The sequence below is a fragment of the Melospiza melodia genome, chromosome 8, assembly GCF_035770615.1.
Source record: "Melospiza melodia melodia isolate bMelMel2 chromosome 8, bMelMel2.pri, whole genome shotgun sequence".
Lineage (NCBI taxonomy): Eukaryota > Metazoa > Chordata > Aves > Passeriformes > Passerellidae > Melospiza > Melospiza melodia.
The window spans coordinates 11,438,733-11,461,158 of record NC_086201.1 but is presented as its reverse complement, the minus strand read 5'-3'; the positions used below and the strand labels follow the sequence as shown (position 1 = coordinate 11,461,158).

Sequence of the window (22,426 nt, the reverse complement as noted above, 5' to 3'; positions counted from 1 at the left end):
TCAGAGTCAATCAAGGTACACAACTGCCTTCTCCAAGGGCTTAATTTACTAAAGTAGGAGTGTACTGCAGTATTTGCACAAGGATCATTCTGTACACAGCACTCCAAACACAAGAAAGCACACACAAATACACAGTTTGTTGAGGAGCATTGGGTAAAACAATTTGATGCATCAAGACTGATTCCATCAACTATGAGCAAACAGAATTCCCTCCAAAACTCAGGTGCACTTTTTATTCCAATGTGAAAACTCAAGGTGTCTATATTTACAGAGCTATTACAGTAACTGGAGTATGAACAGGCCTGGCTCCATCAGACCACTCTGGTGATGGGTGTACCTCAGTAAAAGCCTGTAAAGCCCAGCTCCATACCACACTGAACCAGCTGTGACCCTTTATTTAAGCTCCCAACAGTGAGACACGAAGTCCTCCCAAATTGTTAAAAGCAGAGATTTGTTCCATGTCACTGAACAAGCACTGATGCCTCCATTTGCTGCAGGATTTCCAATCAGACCCAACACAACTATGTCACTTGATATTAGTCAAATGGAGAGTCATGGCAATACAAGGCAAACTCGCTGTCTTTTATTAGAGCACAGGTCTAACAGACACAAAGAAAATTAGTACAAAGAGCTGATTCCTAATATACATTTCACATGAAATGCAGATATTACTCAGACAATATCACTTCAAAACACACTGAACTGAAACAACTTTAGGTTTCCCATTTGCTGTTACCAGGCTCTCAACTACAGCTGAGTGGCACAAACACCCAACACTGGCAGGGTGGCACCACCACAGCTCACCCCACAGTGCTTCCACACCCCAAGGAAATCCTGCCAGCCTTTGTGCCTGTGTGCAGGTCCTGTCCATAGGAGCAGAGCTGCCACACCAAGGGCATGGCCAGGCTGGGTGAGGCTTTGAACACCCTGTTCTAGTGCAAGGTGCTCCATCAGTGCCAGGGGGATGGAACCAGATGATGTTTAAGGTCCCTTCCAACCCAAGCCATTCTGTGGTTCTATGTCAGAACAGGACTCTACTGTGCAATTTTTCTTCATTTCCACAAACTTCTCTCCAGGAGGCTACTTCTAGAGATGAAAAAGCATTAGTAGCCACAAAAATTCTCTCACACTTAATGCAGATTCAATCCTACACATTCTTTCCTCTGGCCAAAATCCCATCCACACTAATAAAAAATATCAGGCTCTCCACAGTCTGATAACTGTGTGTCTTTGCTCTGATTCTTGAATACTCAAATGTTGTTTTGTTTTAAAGTTCCACGTTTAGCACAAATGAAGAACTGAGTAGGTTTTGCCTAATTAAAAAAAAAAAATCTCATCTAGAAGGAAAGTAATGAATGATTTGTGGGAGGCAACATTCATTTGGAAAAATTCAGACTACATGTCTCCAGTGTGTTCCCTCCTACATTTAATGATACAGCCACAGACCAGAGGACACACGGGATACAATTACATGAGGCAGCTTCACACAGACTCACACAAAGCCCAGTTCAGCCACCAGCTCTGAGCAAGGCAAGCTGACTGTGCCCAGCCTCTGTGAAGCTGTCACTGGTACCCTGGGTGACTCAGTCACCACACAAAACTGCTGGCATCACTGGCATCCCAAAAACATTTACATGGGAGTCAATTCATGCAAGCACCTCTGGCACTGGGACACTTAGTGCTTATCAGCTAATAAATTCTGCTAAAAAACAAGTAATAAATAAGTTTTAGGGCCTTGACAATATACAGTGGTAGGGTGGATGAAACTAGATGGTGAGTCCAGAGGACCCTGCAACCCTAACCCTAACCCTGTGACCCTATAGGTAATGCCACCTTTCTGTTCCAAAATGCACCTGCTGAAAAAGGAGGGCTGCCAGAGCCAGAAATGCACATCTGAAACACAAAGGGAACCCTGCAGCAGACTACCTAGTCCCACGGGCTGGTCTTCCAAAAAAACCCATGGGTGCACTTAATGCTAAGAGCACACTGGAATGTTTAAAAAAAACATTATCAGGTATTTTCCAGTCCTATTTTTAAGGAAGAGATCATTAAATTGTTGATCTAATATTCAGCTATTCTTTTTTCACCCAGCTTCTGAATTCTTTAGCCAATTTTAACAAATTTCAACCTAATATGATAGGGAAAACAGAGATACCAAAGATTATATGCAAATACAGTAACAAAAAGAGAATCCACTGAAACACAGACCTCAGCATGAGGAAAACCAAAGCATGAGATACCAGCAAATCTACAGAGAAAAAGGCAAAGGAAATGAGGCTTCATACAACTTCCCTACTTACAAAATGACTTAATTAAAACTAGACCAAGAGGCAACTAGAGCCCACTAACAGTGGGACTTTCAGTGTGGAAGTTCAAAGGGTGAGACAAGGATGACTTTTAAGACAACTTCAAGGGATATCCCACAAAGAAGACACGGAAGAATGTGCATACTTTCTTTCAGTGGAGTAGCTAACAGGGTGGTGCTGGTGGGAGGACTCTGGGGGCTGATGAGTATTTCTTTCAACATCAAGAGGACAACAAAACTCCATTGAACAATTCAGAGACTAGCAAAAAAATCAAGTCCCCAGTAAATCCAGCAGTGACACCAACCTTCCATTCAGGTCACGTCAGGGAAAGTGAGGATTCACTCCTACTCACCCTGCTACCTACTAAACATGAAGGCAAATGGGTCCCACATGCATATAAATGACTGCTAATTTTACTCCAGAGGTAACAAGCACAATATGAACAGTCTCTGTAAGTCACTTTGGGATTTCTGAGGATCAAAACCAGTACACTGTTCAAAATATTTTATTTAAAGTGTTCAAGCAGTTTAAGACATATTATCATATCTGTTCTACCACACAAAGGACTGAAACAAAATTGTCCTACCACTATGCATAATCCTATTACTCTACACTGTGCATAAACAATTCAAAATCATTGCAAGATCTATCCTAAAACCAAATGTCTTGTCCTTATCTGTTCATCTCCAGGAGTTTTCCAATGTTCTTTCTGCAGGCAACTTTCATCTGACATGCAGTCTAAATTTACTCACAGCCAGTTTATACCCATTCGTTCTTGTGCTAACCTTGCCCTTTAAATCTAAGAGTTCTTTCCCATCCCTGACGGTCACTCCTCTGATGTATTTATGGACAGCAGTCATGTTCCCTGTCAGTCTTCATACTGTAAACTAAGCAAGCCAAACCTCTTAGTCTCCTCTGGTTAGGCAGGCTCTCCAATACCCTGGACACCCCACTAGCCCTTCCCTGCACCTGTTCCAGCTTGAATTCCTTTCCTGCAGACAGGCAACTAGAACTGTACAACACATGCCACAGAAGGGCCCAGTAAGGCACTCTACAATAGCATTAGTACACTCTTATCCCATGAAAATAAATCCCCAATAATCTGCCTTTTCCACCAATGCATCAGCTGTGACCCTTAGCCTGCAGTGAAGCAACACACACCAAGGTTTTCTGAGACCTGGCTAACTCTGTTAGACCTCTGATAAACCCCAGTGACAAGAGTGAAGTGCTGCAAATGAAACACTACACCAGCATTAAAGGAATAGCTTTATCCTCTCAATTTAGTAACCACAATGGTTCAGTCTGTCGTGTGTTGACCCACACTCACAGTCCCAAACAAGAGCCTCTTGGCCTTGCCAATGCTGAGGCACTCACTCTACCAAACACACAAGAGAAAACATATCTAACAAAATGAAAATATGACAAAAACACCAAAATAAATACACACCAAAAAATACCACCCCCCCCCCAAATAAAACACACGCCAAAAAAAACCAACAAAACCAAAACCACAGGCACACAAAAATTAAAACACTGAACAAAAACAACACAGCAAACAAACAAACAAGAAAAAAATAGCCCCAGACAACTTTTCTTAGTCCCAGCACTAAAATCCTAAGGGAACTTACTTTGGTCAGCAAATAAAACCAGGGAATCAAATCTCTACAAGACAGAGTGATATGCAAGGGAGACTTTTACTTTGTATCCCATATTTCCATTTATTTCTCACCATCCACTATGGGCCACCAAGAGACAGGACATCAGGTTGTCATTTAATTAAAACTCCATGTAAGTGTTGCAATTACCCTCAGGCTGCTTTGGTCAAAACAAGAGAGATGGAAATGGTTGGAAGGGTTTTACTGAGTGTGAAATTCTTGGTTGGTTTAAAGCATCTCCTTACGGTTTGTAAGGTTGCTGTGCTGCAGACATTTCTGGGATACCTGAGGACTCTGCTCCAGGCTTCAACTACTTCTGAAACAGGTGACCCAAAGGAAATACACTTTGGTTTACAAAAGCTACCTGTCTTCTCAGGGATGGGGTTATTTTCCCCTCCAATTCATGAATGAGCTTTGGATATTGAGCTTTAAAGCCAGGAGAAAAAGAGGTTAGACCTTGAATGTGCCACTATGGAAACAAACTTCTGCCCTAATTATTTCAACACTCTGTCTCCACTCTGCACATTCCCTTGGGATCCTGTAGGTTCTCATTATTTGTATTTGATTTGGTAATACCTTGGTAAACAACTGAGAGACTGTTCTTTAACACGCTCAGGATCACAAACCTTTTTTTTTATGCAGCCAGTAGCACATCCACTTTGTGCATAAAACAAGAAAATATTACTGCTCCACTAGAGTTCTGCCCACTACAGCCAGAAAAGGACAATCCTTCCTGCTACACCAGTCATTATTACCTTTTAAGTATGAAGAAAAAGCTACATGGGAATTCTAAATGCTGACTTGCTAAAGCAGGTAATTTTTCCCCTGCTCTGAATCCAAAGGTCTGAAACTAGCACTGAATTTGATCTATTCCAGCTGCTACAATCTTCTGTTCTGCACTGCACCCTCTGTGGCACTCCCCACACTGCTGACACCAGAGAGGTAAGAGCTGCACCATAATCCAATCAAATTACCATATAGAGCAGTTAAGTGTTGGGAAGGCAGGTCCAGCTATTAGAGCCAGAGAAAAAACAACTGATCAGCTGGACTGGGAAGGAACATCAATGCCCACAGGAAACTGGAGCCCAAACTCTGCTCTTCCATAAGTTTAAGGCAGGAAAACCCACCTATTAGGAGCATGCCAGCACAGAAGCCTAAAAATAAGGACTGGGCAGACTCCACAAATGCAGCTCAAACAGAATGAGTCTTTAGCCCTTGCTAAGGTAACTCTTCTCCCCACAAGGGAAGTCATCAACAGCAGTTTCTGCCACAGTCCCTTTTGCAATATGGGCATATGGAAGGAATGGGCTGTACTCTCTAGTCCAGATCTCAAGATCACTTTTCCTCCACAGTCCTTTTCTCATGTCTTTTGCACATCAAAACTAATTTAATTCATCATTATTAGCAATTTCAGCTTCATGGTACAGAGTGATGAAAGCAGTAGCTGACTGTGTACATTACTGATCTCCATGCACCCCCAGCAGCTCAAAACTCAGCAGCTAACAGCAGCTGCTTGGAAACCCTTTACAAGTCTCTTTTTCTTCTACAGATGGTGAAGTCCTTTCCCTCCGTGCATGAAATACTCAACAAAACACACTCACCAAATTATCATATCAACCCATAACCATGCATGATAATTGTGTCTTAAATCAGGATTTCTTCTACCGAATTTCAACCAAAATAAACATGGTATAGAGGACAAATATATGCTTACAGTGAACAACCATTCATCAGCTTAAGTAACTCTAATGGATGTCACTTTAAACTAAGCCTGCACCATCTGTTCTACCCCTCAATTAGCAAGCAAAAAAAATTATTCGATGCACAGTTTAAGAAAGCCAGCTAATTTATGTAAGTTTTATTTCCTTTCAGCTCAGTGAAACATGCTCTTGTAATGCTTGATATTCAGAAACAGATCAGAATGGAAGGTTACTTTCTCTAATTCTATTAGGAATTTTATCAGGGGAAATAAAAGATCTGTGCAATATTTCACCATATCAAAAAAAATGCTCGTTAACATCTTACATTTTACTTTAAAGAGAATGATGTCTCTCTCAGTACCAAAATCAGCTGGGAACTAAACAAATCAAATCCGAAGTGCTGCATACATGAACACAAACAAAGCCCAGGACACAGCCCTGCCCTGACAGACTGAGCCTGCCAGCACAGCAGGAGGCTGTGGATGTGTCCTCAGACCTGGGGGTCTGTTAACCATGTCAGCTCCTAACTCGCCCCTCAGAGGCAAAACCCAGCCCTACAGACTGCTGGGCACAGAGCCTCACACAGAGCTGGCTGCCCCGGGACATGGGCACCATTCCATGCAAGGTGAGATACCCTCCTTGGAAAGCAAACCCTGTCCAGTGAGAGCAGTGCAGTGCCAAAAAATCACCACTTGTCAAAGTGCACAAAAAAAAAAAAAAAAAGCTGCATCCAATTCCTTACTGCAAACCTCCATCCAGTTTCCCTTCAAGCTGGCCTCTCCTACCACTCTGCAACAAGTGAAAACACTGAATAGAATCTCTCTTCATTATGTTGGACCCTGATCTGCCTGAAGGCTCTGTTACCACCAATCTCCCTCTTGGATGTTTGTCTAAAAAAACATGCAATAATAAGAGCTATTTCCACTGGAAACCTCAACTCCACCAGCAAAGGCAACACATCCCAGGGAAAGTGGTGCAAGAGACCTCATCTCCCAATACTGCTGAGGAGAAACAGGCCAGATGAAGGTCACACTGCCAAACACTCTCGCCTCACCTCTTGGAATAGCAGCTGGTTCAAAACGACTTTAACATCCTGGACATATTAGTTTACATTACACCTTAATTTACATCATGGTTTGGGTACTGAGAAAGGCTCATCAGGCACAGACGAGCCAGGGGATCCTGTACACTCAACATCAGCATTACTAAATGCTGCAGAAGCAGCTCAGAGGGAGATGGCTCACCAGGGGATTACTGACATTTCAGCTCTCTCCCCCTGCCACAGCATTCTGGATCCTGAGAGGACAAGCTGAAGCCTCTGACACGGCTCTGCTGTTTTGCCTCATGTTTTAAGACAGACAGCTCTATGCAGGCCTTAGTTATTGTTCAGAGATTCAAAGCTCAGCAAAACAACTCTCTTTTATGCTCAGCAGGGGAAGAAAAGGAGTCAAGCAGAACCACTGTCCTGAAACAGCACAGACCAGGCAAACAAAGCACAAATGAAGAAACAGACCAGAGGCAGAATTCCTCTTTGGCCTAAAGCATCCTGCAACACCTTCCCCAGCCCAACCTCACTGGTGTAATCCACAACTCCTAGTGCTCACACAAACACAGGCTCTCTGCTATAAGCAACTGTGCTCCAGAGAGGAGTAAGAGCTCTCAAAGGGAATTCATCTTATCTCTCTGCACCATTCTTATGTCTTCTAAACACCTGTAAGCACTGCTGAGAAAACTCAAGCCTGCAATGGCTGCTGGGTGCAGTTCAAGCACACTTCAAGCAAGCATAAATATGCAACTGGCTTTGCACTGGACTTCAGTGCCTTGTTTCTTACAATCACCTTTATGTTTCCTTGACTTGAAAAGCATCCTGACCTATCCAGGTGCCTTCTGCACCTATGGCATCTGTCTGTTACAAAGCAGGGACCAGTGATCAGGTCACAAGACAATTTGTTTAGGAGTTTCAGAGTACTGAATGCTATCAGAAGTATGTTAGGCCTCACTGTTTTACACATGCTGTTTTCAACAGACTTGAGACAGCACCAACCAAAGAAAAACATATCTGCCCTCCATCATTCTGTTTTTTTCCGGAATATCTTCAAAAAAATGACTCCATTATCTGCAGTCATGGTGCTGAGGTCAAGGACTTCACAAAGTAGTGTCATGAAAAAATAGAAACAATGTACAGAAAACCAACAAAGCCTAAAAAGGTCAATGATGGACATGACATACACAGATCAGACATGGATGCCAATGAGGGAGATAGCTTGAGCCCTTCCTGTAAAGGTGCAATTTCATCACCAGTTCAAGCTCCTTTTAACCCAAACTAAACTGGTTTGCCTTTGAGATGCCTTTTCTCTGGTCCACTGATGTTTCCTTGGTGATAACATATAAGCACAAGTGTTCAGTTAGAGGAGTCCTAGACAGGCAGGAGCCACGAATCCACTGGATGCTGTCCAGAATAATGGCTCTTGTTATCCACACTCAGTCTTATTGTGAGACCACACACTTTATTGGTGAAGTGCTAGGAAAGTTCAAATCATGCAGATTATCTCAATCTTTGTTTTAAACTGATGCTTTTTCAAATGAAGAGACTGAGGTGAGAAGAGAAACAGACTACAAACATTCAGCCTCTTCCACTGTGAGCAGACGCCCTCACTGCAGTTCAGCTCTCCAGATGGCTTCCTAGGGCAGTGATGCTTAGCCTTTCACTCCTGAAGTTGACACACTAATCCATGAACTGGATCAGATGGCACCAGCTCCTCTGTGCTCTCACACCAGACAAAGCTGAGCTTCTGAATCCTTACCCAACAAGCAGTCAGGGAAAAAGGCAATGATAATGCAGATGCAGGCATTAAAACAGAAGGAAGAGACTGGCATACATGGGGCACTAAGCCTTGGCTGGATCCTGAAGCAGACCTCACCACACCACTGACCTTCACACAGCCAGCTTGCCCCACTCAAAGGCTTCACATCTCCTACTGTACTCATTCACTGAGAAAACACCCTCCAGACATCTGAGACATGTCTCTGTTATGCTTACTAGAACTTATTAATCACAGCAAATGCTATCTATAGAACACACACATTAATGAACAGCCAGCTCAGCAGCATGAGTTCTGGAACAGAGTCACTACAGTACAGAAGTGCCACCAGTTTGTTACTGGAAAATGAATACCACAGAGATCATTATAAGCATGTAGTTCAACAGACAAAAGATTGGGAAGGGAGCAAGTTATCTGAATAGAAATTCTGCAAACTAAGTGCAATACTGGGATTGCAAAGCACTGCACAGCTCTATGATCTACATCACTTCATGAAATCCATGCAACATCCTGTAATAATTTCAGTTTTACTGTGCTTGGGTTACTCTTCCACTGAGAATCATGGAAGTTTGTAAGATAAAGCCAGTTAGCAAGAAAAGGGCAGTAAGAATATGTAATACTCTCAGGAAATTACATGTACACTGCTTGTTCTCAACAGCAAGCTAAATATTTCTTTATGTGTTCCACCAGAACAGATTCTCTATTGAGACCATATTAGCTTTGGTGGTTGGGTGATAGTGTTTTTAGTGTTTGGGTTTTTTTTCCCCTACACGCCAAACAGCTTCTACAACAGCTGCTTGTTGACAAAAATGAAAAGAAAGAAATGCAGTCGTGCAGAACACACTGCAATGTCACAACCACCTCCCAATCAAAATTTCTATTAAAAATAATTTTAATTGAGTGTGCTGAGCTCCAGAGCACTTACAACCTACACAGCCAGTCCCACTTTCACTTCTACAGGTGTGAACTCCAGTACAACCCCCATCTTTAGGCCCAGCACTGTAGGAACTTTCACTCTGAGATTCCCCACCACTTAACTAAAAGGAACATTATTACATCCCATACAATAGCTTCAGTACTTCATTAGACTTTTCAGAGAGCCTCATGAACAGACCAGGACAAGAGTTTTCCAAGTCACAGCTGAGAATCCCTCTCCATTCTCACAGTACCTGGCTGTGGTAGGACTTCCCCATTAAATCTGAAGGGAAATGAAGTAACATGGCAGGGATAACAAGGCACTGGAGTCCCATGTCCTACCAACTCATCTCAACATTGTCAAATTCCAAAGAAGACACATACACACGTTATCTTTCTTGAGCTAAGCACAGTTCATTGACTATGTTGCCCACAGAAAACAGCAAAAATCTAGCAAGATTAAATGACAGTGAAAACAAATACAGTTCATATATGCTTTTTTCAGTTTGCTAAACCTTTTAGTATGGCAGAAAATCATGAACACCGCTAAACTATTGGGATGATCAAAGCATGGCACCAGCTAACAAAGTACACAAAGAAACCAGGATATCACAAACTATGAACACCAAATGTAAATCCACTTGTGCTTCAAACACCATTCACCCAATTCCTACTGCCTTGAGTCCTCGATATCATAGCAGCTCTCAGCTACCAGGATATGGAACTACAATCACTGCCTCAGTCTAATTACCAGCTTACAGAACAGTGCCATAGAATGTCTACTATACAGCTTTCATTTAGATCAAGTAGCATTTGCCATCAACACTTCTGACAGTAATCACATTCCACATGACAAAGTCTTACCTTATAATTGCTGGAATTTACCCAAGAAGTGGCCAGTCCATCAACCATTTTATCCAGCATAGTCTGATCATGTTCAAGATCAGCTGACTTCTGTTTATCTGAGAAATAATCTATCAATTCCTGGCCAACCTGAAGTCTTTTTCCAACATCCTTCTGCAGCACCTGTGCTAAGCAGTACTCCATGCTGGGCTCCATAGTGTCTCAGAAATACAGCAGCAGCCAGAAAGCCAGAGGGCAGCAGGGCCAAAAACTCCCTCTACAAACGTACGCAGGAGGTCGCCTCTTTCTTCTGTGAAGGTTACTGAGGGCCTGGGTTTCAAAGATGCAATTCTGAGAATGGCAACAATGCACCATGTGTGTGTGGACAGCAGCTGGCAGGATATTAAAAGTCCAATTTAAATAACTGGTAATAGATGAAGCAATGAGCAGAGCTGTACAGTTGAGTCTGCAATAAATCCCAATTCAGCAGTCCATTCTGAAAGAAATGAAAAAGAACAGTATTATAGGTTAAATTAAGACTGGAGAGAAAAAAAAAAAAAAAGATTGAAAGCATGTCACAAAATAGGTTATTCACATACAGCTGTGAAGCTGTGTAACTCAGATACGAGCAGCACTGGTCTATTTTAAGGAATCAAACAAGGTAGGTCAGGACAAAAACCTTATTCTTTACAATAGCAGTTACCCATCAGTTCACTGAAGTTTTAGTGACAGACAGTAAATTTGTGGCTTAAAGCAATAGCTGATTAATAATCAGTATTATTGCAACTGCCACCATCCACCCCAAAAGGTGGAGACAAAATCCTTAAGCAGGTCACCAGGAAAACCAGGAAAACCTCTCTACTTTAAGTGAAAGCAGGAAGAGGTCTGGATCCTGTTTTGACTGTTGGCCTTCAGCAATCAATGTCATCAGCTGGTCAGCAAGACAAAGCACTAACACAGGGCTCCAGGAATGCACAATGATCAGTTTTCAAAAACTAGGTGCTCAAGCTGTTTCCAGGCCGAATTCTGTTACATCCCAACTACACATGTCCAGGAAACAGCACTCACTGGCACACTCTAAATGCAGTTCTGACAGCCAAGGCCACTCACAAGGGAGGTCAGGCTGAACTTTGCTGCCACTCTGAGGCACAGCATCACCTTAGAAGCATTTGGTTTATGCAAAAAAAAAAAAAAATACTGTATATTAGGGCTCTGTTTATGTTCTTGAACCCTAGGAACTCTCTTGTCCCCTTCATTAGTGATTCTTTTTGTCCCTCCATCTGCAGCAAAATTAATCTCTCCAGGCAGCCAGGGACCAGACTAAGGGCCTGTCCTCCACCTTCCCACAGACAGGGTTCCTGGCATCACCACCACAGTGCTTCCTGAAACACTCCCTCATCACAGGTTAGCTCTTTTAGGAAGTGGGTGATAAAAACCCACCCCAGGGTGTCTTTTTGTTTCCTGGCTAATAATACCCAAAGCTAGAAATCTGCCCTACTTTTTTCACCAACATGAGGAAAGCAGGTCAAGCTCAGAGTAAGGGAAGAGGTTGTGCAGCGGACACCTGGTTCAATAAACAACTGGAAGGAAGCTGGGAGGAGGCACAAGTTTGCTAATTGGAAGCACAGGGGCAGCAAATAACTACCTTCTGTTTGAGCAAATAAGGCCTTCACAAAGCTGTTAATAAGGCAAAATGGACCTGACAGCAGATGAGATGCACACAGCAACCCCAGCCTGGAAACAAAAGCACCCTTTGCACAGCAGGTATTCGGTTCATTACCTCCCCCATCCTCCCTGGCCACATCTCACCACCACCAGCACAGCATCCAGACTCAGCTCTGAGGGCCTCAGCTTCCCTAAGCCTACAAGCATTGCCAGACATCCCAGCTTCCCACACTGCCTGTGCAGGAGTCACCAGAGTGCAGGGCCCTGCATTCCAGGCAGTTCAAATCCCTGCTGGCTGATGGGCATCAAAACTGGTTCAGTAAACCAAAGGATTCACCTCAACCAACTGCCAGGCAAATCCTACCCTCAGCCAGAAGGGATTGTATATTTGTACACTAAGCTCCCTCCTTGTCAGCAAAACTCATCCCCAGAGCAGGAGGGAAGCCCTGGCTGCTACTGCACACACAGCACCTCAAGTTCTGAGTTAGTGCTGTGCCAGATCACTGCTTGTGACCCCTATCCCAATCTAAACCATCTCAAAGACACACAGAATTCCCACCATCTTGTTTCAAGTCACCTCAGGAGGGATTTGATTTTAAATACTAAGACTGTCAACACCACCTCCAATCAGTACTCTTACACCTTTTTTCTTCTAAAAGAAAGTTTCGAGTTCCAAACTAGAAGGAAGCATTGCCTTTTTACTGCAGTTTCTACTGATGCTACAGTTTCTCACTTGGTCAATTTAGCACCAAATCTGAAAGAAGCACTCTGAGCTTTCCCATCCTCAACCAAAAATGGTTCATGACATGGCACTCACTCCCAAGGCAGCACAGGCACAAAACCAGAGCCACTTCCACAATGGTACAGGCACAGCAGATGCTCTCGTTCAGGCCTCCCTGTCTGCAGCTTTGAACACTGGCCCCTGCCCTGCCCTCTAGCACAGGCTGGTCTCGCTCCTTGCTGCAGACACTCCACTTAAGGGAGACAGTCTCACACACAGCATCTAAATATCCAGGGGATGGATTGTCACATAGCAGAGAAACATTTCACTGGACACCTCTGTAGCATGGAGCTACTGGAGAAGGAACAGGGAACTGGCATTAAACTGCTACCACATTCCAGCTGAAACCCTTCAAGTTAGCTGGGCAGTTTGTTTCTGGACTCCAGAAGCTGCACACATGTTCAAAAAGGGACTCTTCTGTTAAACTGGATACATAGTGAAGAAAGTCTAAATGCTTTTAAAATGGAAATTTAGAACTTGCTTAAACTTGAAAATTCAGATTACAGAAGAGTGTGAACAAGTGCCAGTTGCCACAAAATAGCCATTTTTTATTAACATCACACGGAGGCATGTCCCAACACGTCCAGTAACAATTAGCTGGCCATTCTGCCATGAGAAATGAGCATTCAAAGCTTCAGGTCTGCCTTCTATGTGGTTTTCATTAAAGAGTTTCTAAGTCTCTGCCTACGGAGACTTACAAGCACAGAAACAATCTTTAAAGCAAACGAACGTAAATAAATTTCTCTCCACTTTTCTTGCTTATTAAACACATGAAGGAAGGCATAGGGCAAAAATCTTGGTGCACCTCAGAAGAACAAATTTGTGTCACAGCCTTGAGGACTGTAGAAGATGCACTATACATTATGGTACCACTATCAAATGCATATGGGGAAGAAGAGACAGAAACATCTTTGAATCCTGGGGAAAACAGTAATAGGAAACCAAGAGGAAAAGCTCAATGTGGCTTGCATCTACTAACTAACACATGTTTAAGTAGCACTTTTCTAAAAAAAAAAAAAGCTATCCTACACATGTTAGGAAGTCTGTTGACTCCCCTCTTCCTAAAAGGAGGAAGTGGAAAAAAAACACCACCTGAGAAAAACAAGACCCACACTGACAAAAACACTAACCTGCCAGACAATGAAGCACATGGCTGCTGCATCCCACCAAGTCTGCAATCATCTGGGCAGATGCTCCCCACATAAATTCTGAAAACCACCAAGCCACAGTTGTCAGTCCCAGAGGTCCACTCCTGGACTTTTGGGTAGCCAATGTTACAAGACATAAACGACTTTGGACTGGGATGAGTACAACCTCTTCCTACAGAAGAACAGCAATGCAGAACTCAAAATTAATAACTCGGTGGCACAGGTCCTGTGTTTGGAGCTCCCCCAAGCTCTGAGAAGGGTTGCCAGTATAAGCTCCAGAGCAAGGGTTTGCTCCAATCCTCCCAAGCCCTGCAGTCTGACCTCAGAGAGACAGACTAGGCTCAACACACAGACAAAATAATCAAAGAGAAAAAGCTACCCCAATTCTGTCATTGAAAAAAAGTGCTTTGTTTCACTAATCAGCTATCAAAACTGTGTGCTTCACAACACCCAAATTTTCCATCAACAGCTATCCAACAGAGAGCCACTATACAAAGGTTTATGTTTAATGCCACCTTGGAGCTCAAAATAATGAATTTAAAGGGGAAAGCTGACAAAGATCAAACAGCCCAAAGTTACTCAGCTTAGATACTACCATCATAACAGCATAAAAGCTGATATAATTCATAGTAAAGCAACTGGCTCAACAGACAGAATAAATTAATCCAAACACTAATAAGGAAATACTTGTTACCTAAGATGCTGTTGCAATATTAAACTGGGCACCTAAGACAATGAATTTTTTTCAGCACTTATGAGAACACCACCTCAGACTAAGTGAAAGTGCATGATTTGCAATTCTCAAGTAAGATTTTATCTTAGGAAACGTCACAGGAAATTTTGAATCTCCTTTCTCTTGCAAGGAAGGGAACGTGAAGCACATAAAGAATGCACTACTACTCTCTTGGTGTCCTGCCTACCCTTGGGAGTTCTTCCAATAGACCTATCTGACTTTTAAAATTACATTCCACTCTCTTCTGCTCTAGACATCAGGTTATCATCTTTGTCATGTTCCACTGTCATCTTCATTTGCCAAAAAGTCAGTGCAGTCCAAAACTTCCCCAGACAACTGCTCCAACACAAGCTTGCAGACAAGCCTCTTGCTGCCACTCACAGTCACCAGAGGCAAGAGCCAGCACCACTCAGTAACCAGTCACCTTCCTGAAGGTCTCTCTCAACTTCCAGCCAGTGAGCTTCATTTGTAACCAACCTGTAAACATGACCACACTCCTTTGGTGCCTTTTTTTTTTTTGTGTGTGCATGGTTAGCTGTAGCCCAACATCTGTAGAAATAACACAGCAACACAATGGTACCAACAAGTCACCTTCTTCACAAGTCTCAGGATCTAATTGCACAGTCACTTCAGTTTAAAATTAGTTTAAGGTATATTCAACAGATCTCTGTCAACAACTGAACTCTGATCCTTCAGGAGATCTCCACCCTAGCCAAATGGAGCAATTTTTTCAAACATAAAAGCAACCAGGCATCCAACCTGCAGTAGCTCACCACTTCTGCAAGGTGGGCAGTGTCAACACATAACTAACTTGTTTTGCCAGCCAAGCCCCCTTGGGCAAGAAATTCAGAGCACTTAGAACAGCATGTGGAAACCATGTGCTGCAAAGACTAAGTGGAGATCTCATCAGCAAGGCAGTGTCAAATTGCAGCTCTGCAGGGTGGAAGTTCTCAGCCCTCTGTCCACTTCTCTATTTTTGCTTCCACCAGTACAGCTATACCCTCCCCAGAGGGGACTGGTGTCAGGCCTCGACAGCATTACAATCACCAGCACGCAATCAAACCCACTCTTCCCTCGGGTGTGCAAGCAGCCTTGAACAAAGCAGCTCAAAGTGCTCCTACTCGTTCAAACTCTGGGACAAGGAGGTGGCAAGTACCACATCAAGTGTCCTACTTGAAGAAGAAAGCGACATTTTTCTGGAGCCAAAGGGAGTTGTAGGAAACACCCACCGAGCAACTGACAGCTGGGCTCTCCCCATCGTTCACCTGTATCCACGAGAAGGTAATAATGTTTCTTTAGTCACAGGGAGTATTACACAATCACTGTGATTGTTTTAAATCAGTAATTAGTGCTGCCCTGTACTTGAGCCTCCCCCTAATCCAAAGATGGCATCTCAGATTTCCAGACTGACAACTCATGCTTTTCTAATTAGCTGTGGGACAGCCCCGTGCTTATCTCCGTGTACCAGGTGTCTCTGGTGGCACTTGATGCGCTCCTTCCACGCCCCATCCAGTAACTTTTAACTGTCCTCAGACACTGCCAAGGCCACCACTTCAGTCCAACCTCGCTGAGAAGCAAAGCACTGCCTAGATGGATGCAGTTTCTTTTAGGAAGGTCTTCAGAGGAGCATTTCTTTGTCTTCCCGCAGCACCAGCTGCACTAAAGCAGTGCAAATTTCTACTGCTGCAGGCAGTCCATCCTCAGAAGAGCCAGGTCTGGCTGAAGGCTTCCTGGACTCTGCTAAATACTGGCTAGTCGTCAAACTTACCTGCAGTCTGTTCAGGGGCTCATCTTCCAAAGTACAGACAGTGACCAACCTGCAGCAGGGCACAGCTCCACTGCCATCAGGAAAACTGGAGCAGATCTCTAGAATGAAGACAGATGAAAGATTGCCAGGGCTTAAGCTAACCATGGCCTTCCAGGGCTTAAGATAACCATGGCCTTCTAGGCCAGATGCTGGCTGTGAAAGCTGCGTTACCTAGCCTGGGTGAAATGAGAGATAAGCTTCAGATAACAGAAATTCTTATGCCTCCACTAAGGGTTTACATTGCTGCCTGGGTAACTGAACACCTCACACAGAGCCACCAATTTCAACAATGCAACAATCTCCAGAAAAATCTCCTCAGCAATGAAGCTGCAGCAAATCAAGACAAGTCACAGGTCACCTCAATGTGACTCCAATACCCTACACTAATGAAACCACTTTGCAGACTGGGAGTAACCCTTCCAGAGTGGGGTAGAAAATGAGATGAGCTTTAACATCTTTTGTTTTCCTCATACAACCCTCTCTGAAATTAGTTTGGTTTCAGCTTTGTCTGAGACAAGGACAAGTCTAGAATGAGCTTTCAAGGTCTCCTTCCTTTTTAACAATTCAAGTGCCAAGTCACAGCTCAAAATCCTACAATGGCAGGAGCTCCTCTCCATAGACTCCCTCTTGCAGACATCTCAGTTCATGGTTCCAAGGGAATTTACTACAAGCAACTTCCTAGGGGCCTGTGGGACCAGTGGTGGGGGGACTATCATCATGACACTTAATTCTGTGAATAGTTCTCAAGTTTTGAGTTTATGTGTATGAAAATATGCTCCCTGTGCCTTACTCTAGAGATCTAACCTTATCTCAGAGCCTGCAGCTCTGACACTGTGGGACCCTGGCACACAAACCATCCAGCACTGGCTCTGCAAGGTGATCCAGCCAAGGGGGCACAAGGTTCCCTCCAGGGGGGTGTCTGGCAGCCCAGAAGAATGGAAGTGTCATCACCCCCTTTCTGCAGCACCTAGGAGAGCAGGACAGAATTTTCCAGCCACAGCTTAACCCTCTCCTCCAGAATCCAGCAGCAATATGGGATCATCTGGAAAAAACAAAGGAAGGATAGGCTTTCACCTGTAGCCTTGTGGGCAAAATGCTTAGCAAGGTTTGGAAGTAGAACACTACTGAGAATTAGAGCAGTGACCCATCATCACTTGCAGTTTGCTGGCACAAGTGGCTTCACAGAACATCTGAATCTTGTAATTTCTCTTTGCATTGTGAATTATTGAGTCCCTCAGGCTAAGATTACTAGTTTAGGCAGTCCTGAAGATGGAAAGCATCTACTTTGTGTACATCACTTGAAGAAAAAATAGTATAATACCACCTTCCTATTTTACAGGCAGGTACAGGAATTCAGTGCCTTTCCCAGAGTCACTCTAAAATAAGTCTCCAGTGGCAGTGGTAACTGAGGGTGAGATAACACCTTGGGAAAAGAAAAAACCAACACATCACATAAGATCCAAATAACTGAATTTTAAAGCGAGCAGTGGGTTTGACATAAATTTCTTACTCCAGTCATCCAGGACCTTGCTACTCCTATTCATATGTAACTGGCCAGTGACACAGAAGTCAGTTTTTGTGTGAAAGTCCAAGCCAGAACTACCCTGGAAGGAAGTACTTGAGAGACAAGTGCTTTTAGTAAAATGACAGGTTGGAACAGGAAAATCATACAGAAGATCAAACCTTGGGTGCAAGCCCTCAAGGGACACTGGCTGTGGGGTGCAACAGCAGCAGTTCACAAGTCAACAGTTTCAGAAAAAGGTTATTTTCTTGGTCTCATTTCAGGCTTCCCAGCTAATACCCATCTCTCTTCCATGATTCTAAGCACAATTCTCTGCATGGCAAAACAGAGGTCTTTGCCTACCCCTGTTCTCCAGGGCTGCCATGGGAACTCCTGGCCAAAGAGAGGAGAACCCAGCAGCAGCAGCAGCAGGATTCCAGCTGCTGACGGGCTGGGAGTGTAGGAGGCAGCACCCAGAACCAGAGCAGCCCCAGGTGGGGAAGGAGGGCTGCCCTCACACTCAGGCATCAGCAGATCCCACTCAGCCTGGCACTTGCAACTGCACAGGAGGGGATGCCAAAGAAATACGTCAGCACAGACTGCAGGGGAGTGCAGAAAGCCACCACGACACTCTGAGGTGTATTAAACACTGGGTGGAGGAAACACAGGACATGGAGGAGCAGAGGGAGGTTTTATCTGACAGTACCATGAATTGGGCTGAGACCTAGCAACAGTTAAGGGAATTTCTGGCCTATGAAACCACCTGCATGTAACAGGCAGAGATACACCTGCAATTCCTCCCTTCTGCTCAGCAGCACTTTGAAACACCTGTCAAAATCTGACTTTATTTTGATCAGATTTATGCCTCAGCAAATTACTGTTGGTTCAATTTGGCTTTCTGAAGTATCTTGGAATCAGAAGTATCTACACGCAAGATGTAAAGAAAGGGCCACAGATTAAGCCTGAAATACTGACACACTGCATCAGGGACTGGCCTGGTTAGGCTGTTCAGTCTGTTATCCTGCTGGCAGTGGAAACAAATTAGAGATTTTTAAATCTTCCCACTCACAATAAACTAATGATGATGACGCTTCCCTAATAATTAATTTTGTGGCTCCTGCTTGGCATACTTATTTCTGGATGCAGAATGGGCATCTCCCTCCTTGCAGAGCCAAACATGCAGAGATTTGATTAAGGGGCAGGACAGGGAGCCAGATGAACTCAAACACTAACCATGAACTGAGATCAAATCTCTTGGGCAGCACCTGCAACCTCTCCAACAAAACCCATTTACTGCCCTTCCACAACTTGAACAGTTACAACTCCATGCAGTTCATTTGGGTTTTGTGGTGTGGCTTTTTTTCCAGGTGTAAGAGTGCTAATGCTTCCCAAGAGAGGAGAAAGTGAACTCTCCCATGTATGACAGAGCCAGACACCAGAGCAGAATGCCAAGGAACATGTATGTGCTCAGCTCCTCAGAATGCCACTGTGCAAAGCTCACAAACAGCTCACATCAGGCTTTCACACAGCTTTGAGAACTGGTAACAGGTTGGTGCAATGGACAAGATCCAAACCACTGAATGAGCTCTAAAGAAACAGTAATGCAAGCTTCAACACTGTGCAGTGTGATGGAAATGGAACAACTGAGCAAAGCACAACATGAAGAGGACACCATCAAACAGCGAGGTAAAGCTAAAGCTGCACATCACTGTCACATCAACCTTCATCAAGGAAAAAATCAAACCCCTTCCCTCACAGTCAAGACTGCTCAGAATTTGCTCAAGTCAGTCTGAAGAAATTAATAGACACGGACAGTCTATTTTACTGGCTGAGGTGACAGACCTTTCTATACTTGCCAGTATTTTCTCCTCTGCACTGGCAATCACTGCTCCAAGGTGTGCTGGCACTGTCACAGTCCAGGAGAAGCTTCAATTCCAAGTGCCAGCCAAGGAGGCACAAACAGCAGCAAGCCCCATCCAGGCACACCACCGAGATTTCCCAGCCCTAGTCTAGGCAAGGCTGAGCTAATAATGAGACACTCAGTGACACATGAGCCAGATCCAAAGTCATCTGAGGCCAGAAGGGACCTGTAATGGCAGTCCACAGGCTTCAAAGCCACATTACTCCCACAGAAATCCACATGCCTGTTGAAATTGTAAAGTACATGCAGGGAAGGTCGCTACTTTATCCCTCTGAACATTTTATGTCCAGCCTCCTGAAACATTTTCTGACCTGCCCCTGACACAAAGGTTGGTGAGGGCTCCTCTGCAGAGGACATCTTGCCCCCATCCTTCTCTGTGATGTTGTAAACCACTACAGTGGCCAGTCTTGCTGTCAACTCTCTTAACATCCAACTGCCCTGACCAAACTGCCTGATGGATAGAGAAGGATTGATTAATATGGGAGAAACAGAGACATTTCATTTCAGTTTGACTTTTGCTGTTTAGATACATGGTTTTCTTAATACCTAAGCTGTAGCACAGATTCAAGATCCCCACAGAACTTCAAAGATGCTGGAGGACCAACTCATTCAATCATAGGCACTCTCTCCAGCTGTACTTCTGGGAACATCACGTGAACTACAGAAACATTTCCACTTCCAAAATCTGCTGCTCTATCACTTTTAACACCACTTGTTATCAGCTAAGTGAAGCAAGGCTGAAGTGTATAACACCATGGCATTTTTCCTCTTGAAACAGAAAGTTTTGAAGCTGCTTGACAAATTCTAAGGACTTCACAGGAATGTTACAGGCATCAGTATGAAAAAAATCTATTTATGTTGGCAACAATTAAATAAAGAATTAGGCAAGTGAGACTATGAAACACAGAATCACCCCTGGTGACATGTCATTGCTCTGTCCCTCTCGTAAGTTCCAGGCATCAGTCCCACTGACAGGGTTCAACAGGGAAAACAAGCAAAGGCTCGACTTTGCCAAGCCCAGAAATGCAGCACAAAGGCTTGCTCCACACAGCAAGCTGTGTTGTCACGACAAGGAAGACCCTGGATATGACAGCACTGCAGTTCCACTCTGCACTTGGGTGTAGTCCTTTACTCAAGAGAAAGCTGACTCCTACTGCAAGTTCTCAAACATCCCTTCTCCAGCTGCAAAACTCTTAAATCTAATTCAGAATCCCACATGGAAACAAACACTTGCACTTCCAACACCTTCCGAGAACTATCCAAGCACTACTGATCTAAATGATGGATCTGTCTCCAGGTGTCAAGCGACAATACTTTGATTTGTGCTCAAAGGTGCCCAGGGAGCATCAAGAGGAGCAGAGAACAGAGATGCAACAGCTCAAAAGACGCAGAGAAATGGGCTACACTGCTCAGCAACAAACTGGACTAAGACATTCGTGTCTGATGCTGGCACAAGTGCTGGGCTGGAGATCACAACCCTGCGCTATAAACACTGGCTTGGCACATGCTACTTTACTGAATCCCAGTCTCCTTTACTGAACATTGACTTGTGAAGTAAGTCCACATGGGGCAGAGAGATCCATTGGTCAGAACAACCCACACACCTGGGGAGCCTCTGTGCTTCTCAGACAGCCCTGAGCCTGTTATCCTACCTCAGTTTCCCACATCCTTCTCAAGCAGCTGTGCGGGGTGCTGGGGAAGGAGGAGCCTTTCTCTTCCTCACCAGTATCTTCAGACATATAACATTAAAAATACCTTAAGCAGAGCCCACACAGGCCTGTAGCATGCACAATTACATATTATTTACTCGGACTTAGGATCTCTCTTGAAGCATTTCTGCAGGATTTGCCTAACGACCAACCCAGCTCTTCGCACAAACTCACAGTTCTGACCCAACTTCCATTAAAAACGCTGCCAGAAACGAGCCAAGCGGAGCTCGGCACGTGCACAAAGGGGCCAAGCACAAGGGCCGAACCCACCCACCCCACACGATGCTCTGGGAGCGCAGCAGCCCCAAGCGTTAGCGAAGCCCCGCGCCCCGGCACAGCGGCCGCACCTCTCTCCGTTCCCGAGCCGTCCGTTCCAGGGGAGCCCGGCTCTGACGCGGCCCCGGCACCGGCGGTGCTCGGCGGCCCCAGGGCGGGGGGCCGAGGGGCGGCCCCGCTCCAGGCCCCGGCAGCCCCGGTCCCACCGGACCGCCCTCCCCTGCCCTTCCCGAACCGCGCCGCTGCGAGAGCCGGCACCGCGCTGCTCCCGGCCGGTACCGCGGACGGCTCGGCTCAGCCCCGCCCCGAACCGCGCTCCCCGCGGTCACCCGGCGGCGGCACCGCACACAAAGCCCCCCGGCCGCGCGTCTCCCCGCGGCGCCCCCGCGGTGCGGGCGCGGGCGGTACCTGCGGGGCGGGGGCGGGGGCCGGGCGGACGCGCTCCCTTCTCCCTCTCGCGTCTCCCTCCCTCAGTGCCGGCGGCGGCGGCGCCCGCTCCGCTCCATGGCCGCGCGCGCGCCCCGCTGACCACGGGAAGAATGGGGGACCCAGCGCGCACGCGCCGCCCGCGCCCGCCCCGCCCCGCCCCGCGCGCCGGCGCGGCACCGCCCTGCGGCCGCTGGTACCGCGGTGAGGTCAGCGCG

The 22,426-nt window shown here is 45.2% G+C and overlaps 1 protein-coding gene across 4 annotated transcripts in view; it reads right to left on the bottom strand.

Annotated features, from left to right (window-relative positions):
* CLASP1 (cytoplasmic linker associated protein 1) overlaps positions 1 to 22,211 on the bottom strand; it is a 170,674-nt gene extending 148,463 nt beyond the window's left edge. For 3 of the 4 annotated variants that reach the window (XM_063161787.1, XM_063161788.1, XM_063161789.1), the window contains exons 1-2: positions 22,191 to 22,211; positions 10,263 to 10,737 (exon numbers count right to left, since the gene is read on the bottom strand). In XM_063161787.1, coding sequence (XP_063017857.1) covers positions 10,263 to 10,457 — 195 coding nt within the window. In that variant the 5' untranslated portion in view covers positions 10,458 to 10,737; positions 22,191 to 22,211. Of the gene's footprint in view, positions 1 to 10,262; positions 10,738 to 16,336; positions 16,415 to 22,190 lie in introns of those variants that run through there. The other variant, XM_063161786.1, reaches the window with a different exon arrangement.
* Positions 22,212 to 22,426: the final 215 nt, after the last annotated feature.